The sequence below is a fragment of the Carcharodon carcharias genome, chromosome 8 (assembly GCF_017639515.1).
Source record: "Carcharodon carcharias isolate sCarCar2 chromosome 8, sCarCar2.pri, whole genome shotgun sequence".
Classification (NCBI taxonomy): domain Eukaryota; kingdom Metazoa; phylum Chordata; class Chondrichthyes; order Lamniformes; family Lamnidae; genus Carcharodon; species Carcharodon carcharias.
Genome location: NC_054474.1, coordinates 9,969,908 through 9,984,191, shown reverse-complemented (window position 1 = coordinate 9,984,191; position 14,284 = coordinate 9,969,908). Strand labels below are relative to the sequence as shown.

Genomic DNA, 14,284 nt, shown 5'->3' with positions numbered 1-14,284 from the left:
ATTGTTACTCAATAGTTGAGGACAGTCGCCATTTCAAAATGGAATTTCGTGAAAAATATTGACTTCAATTCCAATATGTCAGCATTAAGATTACCCTTTCTGCAAATAGGAGTTGCCAAAAACGAAGTTTAATTGGATTCGATTAGTTGCTTCGTATTTAAGGATTTTTAGGATATCTCAACCGCTATGGACTCATAGTAAAGGACTGATTAGTAGATAAATGTAATCCAGACATTTTTTTTGATAACATTGCATTTTTGTATTTTTGATTGAACAACCATAAATGTGAAATCGACGCAATGATGTTCTGCGACATTCCAGCTTTAAGAAATGTTCGCAAGCCTGATTGGTTGGACGTGATGTTGTTCCATCCGCCAATCAGAAGCTGCAATATGACTGGAGATCCTGACTGACCCCCCTTCCCTTCCCATCCTCCATTGCGCACATTCAGCTACAGTTTCACAGTTTCGCATTGAAGAGCGGACCCAGCAGCTTGGTTAGCGGGCGGAATGCGAGCAAGTGGCGATTTTTCACAGAAATAATAAGATCGGTGAGCGATAATACCTATTAGTTTAAATCTATAGAAGCTCTAATATAATCTGGCACTTTCGCTGGAAAAAAATATTCCAAAAAATATTTCAAAGGTTCGGAGCAATCGCGCTGAAACAATTGGGATGCTTTGTGCTGGAAATGAGATATTATAAACGATTCTGGCTCTTCAAATGGTCACTGTTGTTCTGTGTGATGCTCTTCGATCAAATCTCTGGGCAGATTCGCTATTCAATTCCTGAAGAGCTACAATTGGGCGCCTTTGTCGGGAATATCGCAGATGATTTGGGTTTAGACCTGAAGGAGCTCAAAGCTCGCAGCTTTCGGATTGTGCCTGGTCACAAGAAACAATATTTAGACGTAAACCTGAACAATGGTAATTTATTTATAAAGGAAAAGATTGACAGAGAAAATCTCTGTGGACCAAGTACGACATGTGTTTTATCTTTGGAAACAGTGACAGAAAACCCTTTCGGTCTGCATGATGTTGAAGTGGAGATCCTGGATGTAAATGATAATGCTCCGACATTTCCCAAAAATCAGTTCCGCCTTGAAATCTCGGAGGCGGCCGCGCCAGGAACGCGCTATCCACTTGAATCTGCGCACGATCCAGACGTAGGAACCAACTCCCTGCAATTATACCAGCTATTGACAAATGACAACTTTGATTTAAACGTTGAGAAACGAAATGGAACTGAAGACACACCAGTGTTAGTTTTGAAAAGGGCACTGGATAGAGAAACAGTATCACATCACAGATTACGCCTGATTGCCAAAGACGCGGGAGTCCCTGGGCGGTCCGGGACGGCTCAGATAATAATCAGTGTACAAGATGCCAACGACAACATGCCTGTGTTCGCCAGCCCAATTTATAACGTCAACGTTTTGGAGAATATAACCAAAGGGACATTGGTGATCAAACTAAATGCCACTGACTTGGATGACGGTTCGAATGGAGAGATTATATACTCTTTCGCAAGCCACACAACCCTTAGAGTCCGTGAGTTGTTTAGTCTGGATTCCAAAACTGGTGAAATCAGAATCAAGAGAAATTTAAGCTATGAGGAAAATAATCTTTTTGAGATCAATGTACAGGCAATGGACAATGGAGCATCAGCCGTCCCTGCTTATTGTCGTGTGCTTGTTCATGTTGTGGATATAAATGATAACGCCCCAGAGGTGACAGTTTCTACTTTGTTCAGTCCAGTTCCCGAAGACTCGGTGCCCGGGACAATTGTAGCTCTAATCAGTGCAACAGACAAAGATTCAGGGAAATATGGGCAGGTAGAATGTAAAGTCACTGAAAATCTACCCTTTCAACTGGATTCCTCCTCCAAGAAATACTTAACTTTGCGTACAGAACAAGCACTTGATCGTGAAAATGTATCCAGGTATGAAGTCACTGTTCTCTGCAGCGATTCAGGGTCTCCGCCTCTCTCATCTAAGAAAATCGTCCTGGTGAAGGTTTCGGATATAAATGACAATGCACCATGCTTTACCCAACCTTTATATACAGCTTATGTGATGGAGAACAATGTTATTGGAGCGTCTATATTTTCAGTCTCAGCTTTCGATCCAGATTTAAACCAGAACTCTCGACTAAACTATTCCATCCAACTGACACAAGTACAGGGTGAGTCAGTATTTAATTACGTCCACATCCAATCAGAAAAAGGAACTATATTTTCTCAAAGATCTTTTGACTACGAAAAACTCAAAAATTTTCGTATGCAAGTTCAGGTTACGGACTCTGGAGTCCCATCACTCTCCAGCACCGTCACTGTAGAGATGGTTATCCTTGATCAGAATGATAATGCTCCTGTAATTGTACATCCATTGCCCGAGTATGGATCCACAGTAACGGAGACTGTATCTCGATTTGCAGAACCGGGCTATCTAGTAGCCAAAGTGTCGGCCACAGACGGCGACTCTGGTCAGAACGCACGCCTCTCTTACGAGATTCTTCAGACTACTAGCCCTGGACTTTTTACCATATCACCTGATACAGGTGAAATTTGGACCATCCGTAGCATTATGAGCCAAGATGGCACAAAGCAAAGGTTGGTTATTGGTGCAAAAGACAATGGTTCACCGACGCTTTCAGCTACATTGACTATCATATTGTCACTGACAGATGGTGATTCGGAAATTCTTTCTGACGCAAGCAGTTTGTCTGAAGATCCAGGTTCCTTTAATGATGTCAGCCTTTACTTAGTAATATCTTTAGGCATAACATCATCTATTTTCTTTGTTGTTTTAATTATCCTCGCCATTCATGTTCATAAAAACAGGAGTCGTTTCGGTACTCATGTCGATTACCTGGACACGTGTTGTTGTTTCGAAGACCTGTATTCTTTGAATGGAATTCAAAAAGCCAGCAGGAATCTTGAAATTGCTCCAAACTACGTCGAAGTGTTTGGGGGCGATCCACTTTCTCAAAGCTTCCGCTATGACACTTGCTCGACTTCAGGCCACAGGTCATCTACTTGCAAGAAGGACGTCACGAGTGGAAATGATGAACTTCTCCGGAATTCAAACGTCCGGAACTCCGGAAATAGCGAGGTGAGGTGCTTCTGAGAGCAAAAACATTTTGAGTTTCTTTCTTGTTTTCCAAACACCAGTTGAGACAATCGTCCGCCTTTGTCCAGCTGTTGCAGAGAGGTGACAGGAATATCAATTATCTGGCATCTGAGCTTATTTTGGCATTTCTGTCCTTAATAGCTGCGGCTAATCAAAGCACCATTCGAGCTTTAAATTGAAAAGTCCAGGTGAATTGTCAAGGATCATAGTCATACTGCAGAATAGCAGCAAAGAGAGAATAATAGGGGGAAAGTTGATAGAAGACAAGTGCTGGCCAAAAAAACACCAAAATGGGGTTATTGGAAATTTCAATATCAAAGGGACTGAAAGAATCTGAATATTTCGCTCTTTGATGCTCAGCATGACTGAGATGATGAAATTGGTCTGAATTCGGAGCACTGTACTTCAGCACTGTGGATTAAGTTGATAGAAACTTTGCGATGCGCATAAGAGCAGTAGTTGGCCATCCAGCACCTCGAATACCTACCGCCATTCAACTACAACATGGCAGATCTGCATCTTAAACCTATCTACCTGCCTTGATTCCATAATGCCTAAGACTTAAACAACAAAAGCACCTGAATTTTAGTTTTGATCATTTCAATTGATCCCTGGAGTCCACCCCAGTTTTGGGCACAGAATTCCACATTCCTAGTTCCCTTATGCAGAGAAATCAGCCCATAATGACCTAGCTCCAATTATAAGGTTTCTCCCGGTTGTTCTGGATTCTCCCATGCGAGCAAATAGCTTTATACTATCACCCCTCAATCATTTTTAACATTTTAGTTAGTTCATCCCTTAACATTTTTTATTCAAGGGAATAGAAACCTAGTTTAAAGACTTGTTTTATTAGCTAACAGTTTTCTCATTCTGATTAATCTACTCTGCACAGTTTTTGATTCAATCATGTGACATGGACGTCGCTGACAAGGCCATTATTTTTCTGCCCATCCTCAATTGTCCTAGGGAAGGTGGTGGTGAGTCGCTTTCTTGAACCACTGCAGTCCATGTGGTGAGGGGCATGCACAATGCTGTTAGAGAGTGAGATAACCTTGCAGGTGATGCTGTTCCCATGCACCTTTTGCCCTTGTCCTCGTTGATGGCAGAGGTCATGAGTTTCAAAAGTGCTGTAGGAAGAGACTTGGGGAATTGTTGCAATGCACTTTGTAGATGGTACACATTGCAGCAAGTGCACCCCATTGTGGTGGGAGAGAATGTGTAAGTTAGTGCATGGAATTGCAATCATGGCTGCTTTGACTTAGATAATGTCGCACCTCCTGAGTAATAGAGTTGCAATCATCCAGGAAATTGCAGAACATTCCATAACACTCCTGACTTGTGTTTTGTAGGTGATGGGGGTGGAGCTGGGGGGTTGGGGGGTTGGGGGGGTGGGTGGGGGCTTTGGGGAATCAGGAGGTGAGTTATTCTCCACAGAATCCCCCGCCTCCGATTTGCTCTTTTAACCACTTATTTACGTGGCTGGCTCAGTTAAGCGTCTGGTGAATTTAAAACCCCAGGATGTTGATGGTGTTGAGTTCAGAGTAATGTCATTAAATGTCAAGGGAAAATGGTTTGATTCTCGTTTGTTGGAGGTAGTCATTGCCTTGCGCTATTATGTGGCATGGATGATATTTGCCATTCATCAACTTAATCCTGAATGCCGAGCAGGTCTTATGCCTGCAGCCGTGGCCTATCATAGTATCTAAGAAGTTAATAATGGCACAGAACTCTGTGCCACCATCAGCAAGCATTCTCTCCCTTGGCCTTATGTCGGAGTGAAAGTGAATTGTAAAGCAACTAAAGGTGGTATGGTGCTTCACATGTGAATGCAGTATTCCATATGGGGTCTTATCAGAGCTCTAAACATCTGCAGTATAACTGCTGCCTCTTTGTATTTCAGTCCTCTTCAAATAAAGGCCAACGTTCCATTATCATTTAAAATCATTTTTCGTACCTCTCCACTCACTTCTAGTGATTTCTGTATTTGGAGCCCTAAATCGGTCTATTCATCTGCAGTTCCTATCTTCTTGCTATTGAGAAAATGCAGTAGTCAATCATTTGTAAGTCCAAAATGCATCAACTCACACTTGCCCATATTGAATTGCATCTGCTCAGTTTGATCCAATCACTCAAACCGCCAATAGCCTTTTGCAGCTTCCTGCTCCCAACTTACTAGGCCATCTAACATAGTAACCGGAAGAGGTTATAAACAAAGGAAGGAGGTCTGAGGCCAATATTAAGCGAAGCACCGCTTAGCAGGCACAGTTTGGTTTTTGGGGAATCAACATTGTTTTCTTTATACGAAGCTGTTTAAGCTCATTCGTAAGTTTTTTTTTCAAAATATTTTGCTTTTCTACGTTATATGAAAATCGTTTATGTCAGAAATGCTGGAAAATGTTTACTTGATATAGTGTATTGACTTCTGAAAGTAATAAAGCAACTACTCCATAGTTTTAACTTCATTGGTGAATCTGAGTGCCGTGAGCATAGTGATGTTAGGTTTGAAGAACGGATATGTTTTGCAGTTCAAGAAGTGCCCATTGTGAAACAGCCCCAGGCCAAATATGGCGCCGTTTAAATGTATAGCGAAGATCACCTTTATGTTTGTATAGGTTTGCCTAAGTAGTTCAACCCCATCTTCAAAGCACTACTCGTATGCACCAGTGTGACATTTCATGTTAATGGACTAGCTTTGGCCCCTCCAACTAATGATGTCAAATGAGTGCTAAATTGGAGGCAGCATTGTGCAGTGGAATTGCACGAATTTACAACCGCGTTTAGTCTGCTCAAACATAATTCGCATAAACCCCATAGATACAGAAGACAAAAATATCATCCCAACAAATCAGTTAGCATCTAAAAAAAATCCTAAAAAGTTATTATTTTAATTCGCTATGACATCTATTCTCAAAAAACTTACAGCAAGTCTTTTCTTGAATAGCAGTTTAGTACAGTAAGAGGAATTTCCAAATATAATGCTAACATTATTAAGTGCAAGGCAATAAAAACTGGACAAAGGATTGCAAGGCCCGCTAGTTGTATCATAGTTGGTTAAATCTGGCAGTTTATTTCACTGAACACATGCTGAAATGCGACTGGAGATCAAAACACGCGCGATTGCCATTATGCATTGCTAGCTATATTACAGAACTAAATGGTACGTTTTCCGATGTTGCACAAAGCGTTTCTTTGCGTTTGAATGCAATGGTTTGGAGTAAATGATAGAAATATTTCGTTGATCATTCAAAAATTGGAAGTGTTTTAAAAGCTGTAATGGGCAATAATTGCGTAATAAAAAGGTATTGGCGTGTAACTGGACGACGGTGTGAGATTTATCACACGAACACAACCGCTGGCTCCCTATCTTCCGACATATCTTGCCACAGGTGTCCGAGGAGAAACCGTAATTATCGGAGAATACTACAAAGCCATATCAAATTCAGATTTGTCTATTGATGAAGACCTCCAGAAGCGTCCACGAATCACACCCGGTTAGCAGCTGGGAGCTTCAGAACTCTTGCCTAAATGTACGTGGATTATGAAGAATGAAGTGAAGAATAAGGAGCTGATCATGGACCAAGTGGGTTAATCACCAAGCTTCATAATGTCACGTAAAATATGGATCTGTGCGATCTGCGCAAGAACTTCACAACAACGCTGAAACTATCTACTAGTTAAATAGAAAATGAAGGATAGCCTGATGTGTCACTGTGGAGAGAGATTATACAAAGTAATGAAGCATGCTGCAAGCCATTGCCCACTAAGATCCACCACGGAGAAGAGCTCCGTATCACCAGAGGCACAGAGTGCATGATGACTCGCTGGTCAAAATTTGACTTTGTATCGTCAACCGAAGTGCGAAAGAAACAAAGCTGAATGATGACGACTATACCAAGCCTTTGGAAGGCCCTTTGCAGGCTATGTAACACTTTAAAAGTGTTAACTTATATGGTTTATGCGTGTTTGCTGCTATTTAGTTTATGGACATAATCGTTACTGAATTCTTGAAGAGTCACGACGGGGTGACTTTGTTGAGAATATTTCTGTCGAGGATGAATCAGATATGTAACAGTCCTCAGTTCACAACTTTTTTCCAGATTGCATCTGGCCTAAGACGAATGAAATAGTGAAATGTTTGTGCAATATTACATTGGAGGCACAGGGTCATTTTACTATTCCCTACCGACATTTGATATAAAATTGACAATTTGCCAAAGAGTCCGTTCATTATAGAAATCTACCTGTTGGTTACAGCAGAGATGCCCCTCCTCCTTGAGAGCGTGTTCGGTCCGGACGTTGGAAGCAGTTCCTTACGAGCTTGTTCTCCTGGAATATTTCATCCTAGGCACTCACGCCGGTAGTGGCGATGTCAAAATTATCTGACTTTTTGCTAAACAACTTCCTGCATCGAATAAAACAATCGGCGCAAAAAGTATCCCTACTCGACTAAGATAGTGACGCGTCTAAAAGACATGTGGCTGTTTTGTTACATCTGCTAGATTTGAATTGCAGTATATCGTGCAAAGGAAAATTGTTTACCCAGTCGGCTTATGCTGCCAGCCTGTTGGGAAAGACGTCCAGTCGTGCTCTGGTCATCAAACTTAAACGCTACTGACTTGAGCAACTGCTCTAATGGCGAGACAGTGCACTGTTCAGCAGCCACACATAAGACAAATTGCGTGAGCAGAGTGGATTGAAACGACATTGGGTCATTCAGCTCCCTGAGTTTACTCTGCCTTTAATTAGGTTATGGATAATCATAACTAATCTGTATCCACCCGATTTTGCTCCATCTCCTTTATCTAACATAAAATTAACAATGTCAGACTTAACAGCGTCAGTTGCGCAGAAGCCAGAGCTTTTGCTGGACAGAATTCCAGGTTTGTCCTCTTCTAAAAGACTAAGTCCTAACTTTGCCACTCCGTATGCGTAAGCATTTGTTGTGTTAGCTCTTAGCCAGTGTTCTTCCGCCTCATTATTATGATTTAGTAGAAAGAAATCTTCATAACTATAAAATTTTAATGTTGTAAGAATTGTTCATATCGATTGCAATGAATGTGTATTATTAATGTGATTATTGTGAAGCAGAGTTGTCAACAAGCTTAGAGTTGATGAAGTTCATAATTTTAATTTAAATAGCATAGCTATGGCTAAAAAAAATTCCTTTCCTATGAAACACTAGTTTTTTTAAAATCTTTTCTGAACAGCTTAACGATATGATATAAGCAATACAGCGATATGTACTGATATGAAAGGATATATTGGCAAAGGAATATAATACACACACATTTTGAAAACATTGTTTCGGTGAATTTTTGATGTATTTGATTTTAGCTTCCAGCTGACAGCAGCTAAGCAATGCAATACCACAAGAATTTTAGGTAATATTTCTGGATTTGATGGATATCTTATCTTAATGATATAGGCTTTCCACTGATATTAACAGCACTGTAAATAGACACTTGCAATCCATTAAAAATGAAAATGTTGTATTTTTGATTGAACAACCATAAATATGAAAGTCACCCAATGATTTTCTAAGACATTATAGCTTTAGGAGTTGTGTACATGTCTGATTGGCTCGGCCTGATTATGTGTCATCCACCAATTAGAAGCTGCAATGTGGCTGGAGATCCTGGCTGTCCCCTTCGCTTCCCATCCACCATTGCGCACAACCAGCCAGAGTTTAATGTTAAAGGCCGGGCCATTGTCAGCGATTTTGCATTCAAAACCAAATGGTGATTTTTCGCTAAAATAAGAAGATCGGCAGAAAAGTGATCGCCTGACTTTTAAAAGGACAGGTATTTCGTATAATCTGCTCCTTCCTCAGGGAGGAAAAATGTATAAGTGGCTTCATTGGAAGGAATTATCGAACCGAACTGTCGCGCTGAAACAATTGGGATGCTTTTTGCTGGAAATGAGATATTATAAACGACACTGGCTGTCACAATGGTCGCTGTTGTTCTGTGTATTTTCGGCCTGGGATCCAATTTATTGCCAGGTTCGCTATTCAATTCCTGAGGAGCTGCATCTAGGCTCCTTTGTTGGGAATATCGCAGACGATTTGGGTTTAACCGTGAAGGAGCTCGCAACTCGCAGCTTTCGAATTATGCCTGCTCCGACAAAACAATACTTCCACATAAATTTGAACAACGGTAATTTATCTGTTAAGAAACAGATCGACAGAGAGGCGCTGTGTGGACCGAGTACAAAGTGTGTGCTATCTTTAGAAACAGTGATGGAAAACCCTTTCAGCCTCTACCATGTTGAAGTCGCGATTCTGGATGTGAATGATAATGCTCCGATGTTTCCAAAAAGTCAGTTGCGCCTGGAAATCTCAGAAATGACCGCACCAGGGACGCGCTATCCACTTGAGTGCGCTCACGACCCAGATGTAGGGACCAACTCCCTACAATCTTACCAGCTAAGATCAAGCGAATATTTCGCTTTACATGTTGAAAGCCGAATAGGAAATGAAGATATGCCGGTTTTAGTTCTGAAAAGGCCACTGGATAGAGAAAAGATATCAAGTCACAGGTTAATGCTGATAGCCAAAGACGGCGGGGTCCCCGTGCGATCCGGAACTGCAGATATATTCATCGTTGCACAAGATGTGAACGATAACGCGCCTATGTTCTCCCAGTCAATTTATAGGGCCAGTCTCTTGGAAAATGCATCCAAAGGGACATTGGTGATCAAGCTAAATGCCACTGACGTGGACGATGGTCCTAATGGAGAGATAGTGTATTCATTCAGTCGCCATTCCTCTGCTGGAATCCGGAACATTTTACTGTGGATTTCAAAACTGGTGAAATCAGAGTCAGGGGGAATTTAAATTATGAAGAAAACAGTGCTTTTGATACCAATGTCCAAGCAATGGATAAGGGACGGTTCTCAATTCCTGCTTATTGCCATGTGCTGATTCAGATTGTGGATATAAATGATAATGCCCCGGATATGACTATTGCTACGTTGTTCAGTCCAGTTCCTGAGGACTCGCTGCCCGGGACAGTTGTAGCTCTAAGCAGTGCGACAGATAAAGATTCAGGAGAAAATGGACGGATAGAATGTCAAATCACAGAAAATCTTCCATTTCAACTGGATCATTCCTCCAAGAAATACTTAACTTTGCGTACACAGCCGTTATTTGATCGTGAAAATGTATCCAGGTATGAAGTCACTGTTCTCTGCAGCAATTCAGGGTCTCCGCCTCTCACATCTAAGAAAATCGTCCTGGTGGAGGTTTCGGATATAAATGACAACGCACCGCGCTTTACGCAACCTTTCTATACAGCTTATTTGATGGAGAATAATGTTATTGGAGAGTCTATATTTTCAGTCTCAGCTTTCGATCCAGATTTAAACCAGAACTCTCGACTAAATTATTCCATCCAACCGACACAAGTACACGATGAGTCAGTATTTAATTACGTCAACATCCAATCAGAGAAAGGAACCATATTTTCTCAAAGATCTTTTGACTACGAAGGACTCAAAAAATTTCAGATACAAGTTCAGGTTATGGACCATGGAGTCCCACCACTATCCAGTAATGTCTCTGTGGACGTGGTTATCCTTGATCAGAATGATAATGCTCCTGTGATCGTATATCCATTGCCCGAGTATGGATCTACAGTAACAGAGACTGTATCTAGATTTGCAGAACCGGGCTATCTAGTTGCCAAGGTGTCGGCCACTGATGGCGACTCTGGTCAAAATGCACACCTGTCTTATCGGATTCTGCAGAGTACAGACCCGGGGCTTTTTGCCATTTCATCTGATACAGGAGAAATCTAGACTATCCGAGGCATTATGAGCAAAGATAGTTCAAAACAAAGGTTGATAATCGCTGCAAAAGACAACGGCTCACCGCCGCTTTCAGCTACAGTGACAATCATATTATCGCTGACAGACGGTGATACGGAAATGCTTTCGGACGTGAACAGTTTGTCCGAAGATCCTGGTTCCTGTACTGACTTCAGCCTTTACTTAGTAATATTGTTAGGGATAACGTCATTTATTTTTCTAGTTGTTTTAATGATACTCATCGTCAAGGTACACAGAAACAAAGTCCAGTTTTCTGCACCGAATCATTACCCGGGCACTTGTTGTTGTTTCGCAGCACGAAATTCGCTGAATGGAATTCAGAAAGCCAGCCGGAACCTTGAAATAGTTCCCAACTATGTGGAAGTATTTGGAGGCGATCCGCTTTCACAAAGGTTCCGGTATGAGACGTATTCAACTTCAGGTACGGCCAAGAGACAAGCAATGTATCCTCACATGTACAGTTCATCTTTAGGCAAGATTACTCTCACGGATGGGAATGAAGAACTTCTCCAGAATTCAAACTGCAAGAACACTGTAACCAGTGAGGTGAGGAGCTTGCAACAGATGCTTTTGAGATTGATTCATAATTGCAGACATCCCCTGAAGTACTGCAGCACAAGGTTCTATCTATGTCTAGTTGATGTCAATACGAGTAAAAGTTGCATATCTAAAGGCCTGATGTTATTTTTGTCCCCTTTATTTACGGCTAACAAGCCATATTTCGAGTTATGCATTGAGAACTTCAAGTATAGCATAGCCATGGGAAGTTGTAGAGGACCGTAGGCGAAAAGATAAAATGATTCAAAGAATGGCTGGAAGAGGCCAAAATTAGGGTTCAGTGGATTGCAAGAGGAAAGTGACTAAAATAATCAATGGATTCGAAACTTATAAAGTCCTACGTGAGAATGGGCTGGAATATAATGCTCCTGAACTAACACCGGAAAGAGAGTGTGAATGGATAGATGCATGCTTGTAGTTTGGGAGAAGGATAAGATCAGAGCGCTAAACACCCGTAAAGTACTATTGATGGAAGGAAATACTGATGAACATAGAGAGGAATAAAGTTTTGAAATAAGTGCAGGTTTTGGGTTGAATGTAGTGTTAGCCCTAAGACTGCGTTCGTAATAATTCACAAATAATTATGTATAAATGTTTCGTGGCGTATCTGCAATACAAGGAAGTGCCCTACACTAGCAAGCTTCATTTTGTTACATTAATGTGTGCAAGCTGCTACTCATTTGTGGGAGGGTGAAGGTGCACAGTTGCAGCGAACGCAAATGTAAGGATCGATTTGCAAGTGTTATTTCACTGCTCATTCTACTTGGCGTAACAGACTGGTTGATATATTTATTTTATGACACGTTTCTTTTAAGGTTTTGTATTAAATTCGGGAAGAAATGCAATTGATACCATATAATTTGAACTTTACTGGTGAAGTTTGGGAGCAGAATGGCGTTAGCACTGGAGACTAGAAACGCCTTCCCTTGCATGCAATGTCATTGGGAAGCAGTCACAGGTCAGGCATTGCTGAGTTTAAACTCAGAGTGAATCTCTTTTATCATTATCTCTTTCCATAATGTGCTTTAATTTCGTGATCCCATACACACAAGTCCTGGATAGTGGAAATAGCTCCCTAAAGACCTGCAGGCGCCTTGTGAATGAATATTTCTACAGTGAAATCCATATTGACAATGGAAAGAAGCTTATATTGAAAACAGAATACTCATTGAACAGAGAAAAACAATTCACCCAACAGTTAGCAATAACCAAGAAAAAATGATGAAATCCCAGAAGACCTGGAACTGTTTAGATATTAATCCTAGTGTAGGATGCCAGAGACAAGGCGCCTATGTTTCCACAATCAGTTTATAAGATCACCATTTTGGAAGACTCGCCCAACGGATCTGTTATTCAAACTGAAAGCTACTGGCTTGGGCGATGATATGACCCAACAGACGGATAGTGTCATATATCAGCCGCTATGTTCCCACTCAAGTACAAGTCTGTGCATTCCAAAACAAGCGAGAATGGAATTTTAAAAAAATACTTTCATTTTAAAGGAAGTAGTGTTTTGAGAAAAAAAACTTCCAATCAATAGATTAAGCTTCTCAGTTTACACACATATAAGATGAGGTGCTCATGAACATTCACAGTATGAATGATAACAAACCTGAGGTGATTTTGACTTCTTGATTCCGTCCAATTCGTGAAGACATCTAACCATAACTCTGGCTTGGTCTACGCAGCAAACAAAGTTTCGGAGGAAAGTGGCCAGTAAAATTTAAAATCACAAGCAATCCTCCTTTAAAGTAGATTCGATCTTTAAAGAACAATAATGATTGGTTGTCCAGTACATGTTAGATTTTGGCAATTCCATCAAGCATTCGCTACAATCATTGTAAAGATTTATGAAACCCTCCTTTTACGTCAAAGTAAACAACCCTGGTGAATAATTCTGACATACATGACTGCAGAGGTTTACAAAGGATATACAGCCCCTAGGCCATCGACCCAACCAGTCCTTGTTTGTGTTACTCTCCACTCGAGACTCCCCTCATTTTTTCTCCTCCAAATCAACCATGGTAAACATCTATTCCCTTTACCCTCATATCCGTGTCCAGCTTCTGCTTAAGTGGATCCATACTATTGGCTTCACCATTCCTCGCGGTAGCGAGTTCCACATTTTTACTACTCTTGAGTGAAAATGCTTCTTCTGAATTTCCTATCAAGTTTCTTGTTAATGGTGGTACATTCGTGCCCTCTAGTAATGCTCTTTCCCACAAGAGAAAATATTCGGTCTGGAGCTACTGTCAAACATTTTACAACTTTATTAGCCTTTTTATTTTCAGAAGAAGAGGCTCAGTCTGTTAATTCCTCCCTGACGTGTAGACCCACGTATTTCAGGTAACATTCTTTGGAAGGAGTAATGTGACAAGGAAGTATTCAACGAATGGCATGGCACTAGGATGTTCTGAGGAACAATGGGACCATGACGTGTGTGTCCATAGATCGCTGAAGACAGAGAGGCATGTTAGTGGAGTGGTGAAAAAGGCATATGGGACACTTGCCTTTATCAATTGAGGCATAGATTACAAAAGTAGAGGGGTCATGTTGGAGTTGTATAGAACCTTGGTGAGGCCACAGCTGGAGTACTGTGTGCAGTTCTGGTCGCCACATTTTAAGAAGAATATGATTGCACTGCAGGGGGTGCAGAGGAGATTCACCAGGATGTTGCCAGGGATGAAGCAGTTATGTTATGAAGAGAGGTTGGATAGGCTTGGGTTGTTTTCATTGGAGCAGAGAAGACTGGGCGCGACCTGATCGAGGT

The 14,284-nt window shown here is 41.2% G+C and overlaps 2 protein-coding genes across 2 annotated transcripts; both read left to right on the top strand.

The window, feature by feature from the left end:
* Nucleotides 1-690: 690 nt before the first annotated feature.
* LOC121281383 (protocadherin-10-like) lies at nucleotides 691-3,126 on the top strand. The gene has a single exon (XM_041194326.1). It carries the CDS (start codon nucleotides 691-693, stop codon nucleotides 3,124-3,126), a length of 2,436 nt encoding a protein of 811 aa, XP_041050260.1.
* Nucleotides 3,127-8,815: 5,689 nt separating this feature from the next.
* LOC121281382 (protocadherin beta-8-like) lies at nucleotides 8,816-11,739 on the top strand. Its single transcript, XM_041194325.1, is given in 2 exon segments — nucleotides 8,816-9,911; nucleotides 9,914-11,739. Coding segments are annotated over 2 exon segments (2,769 nt in total). The 5' UTR covers nucleotides 8,816-8,968.
* Nucleotides 11,740-14,284: the final 2,545 nt, after the last annotated feature.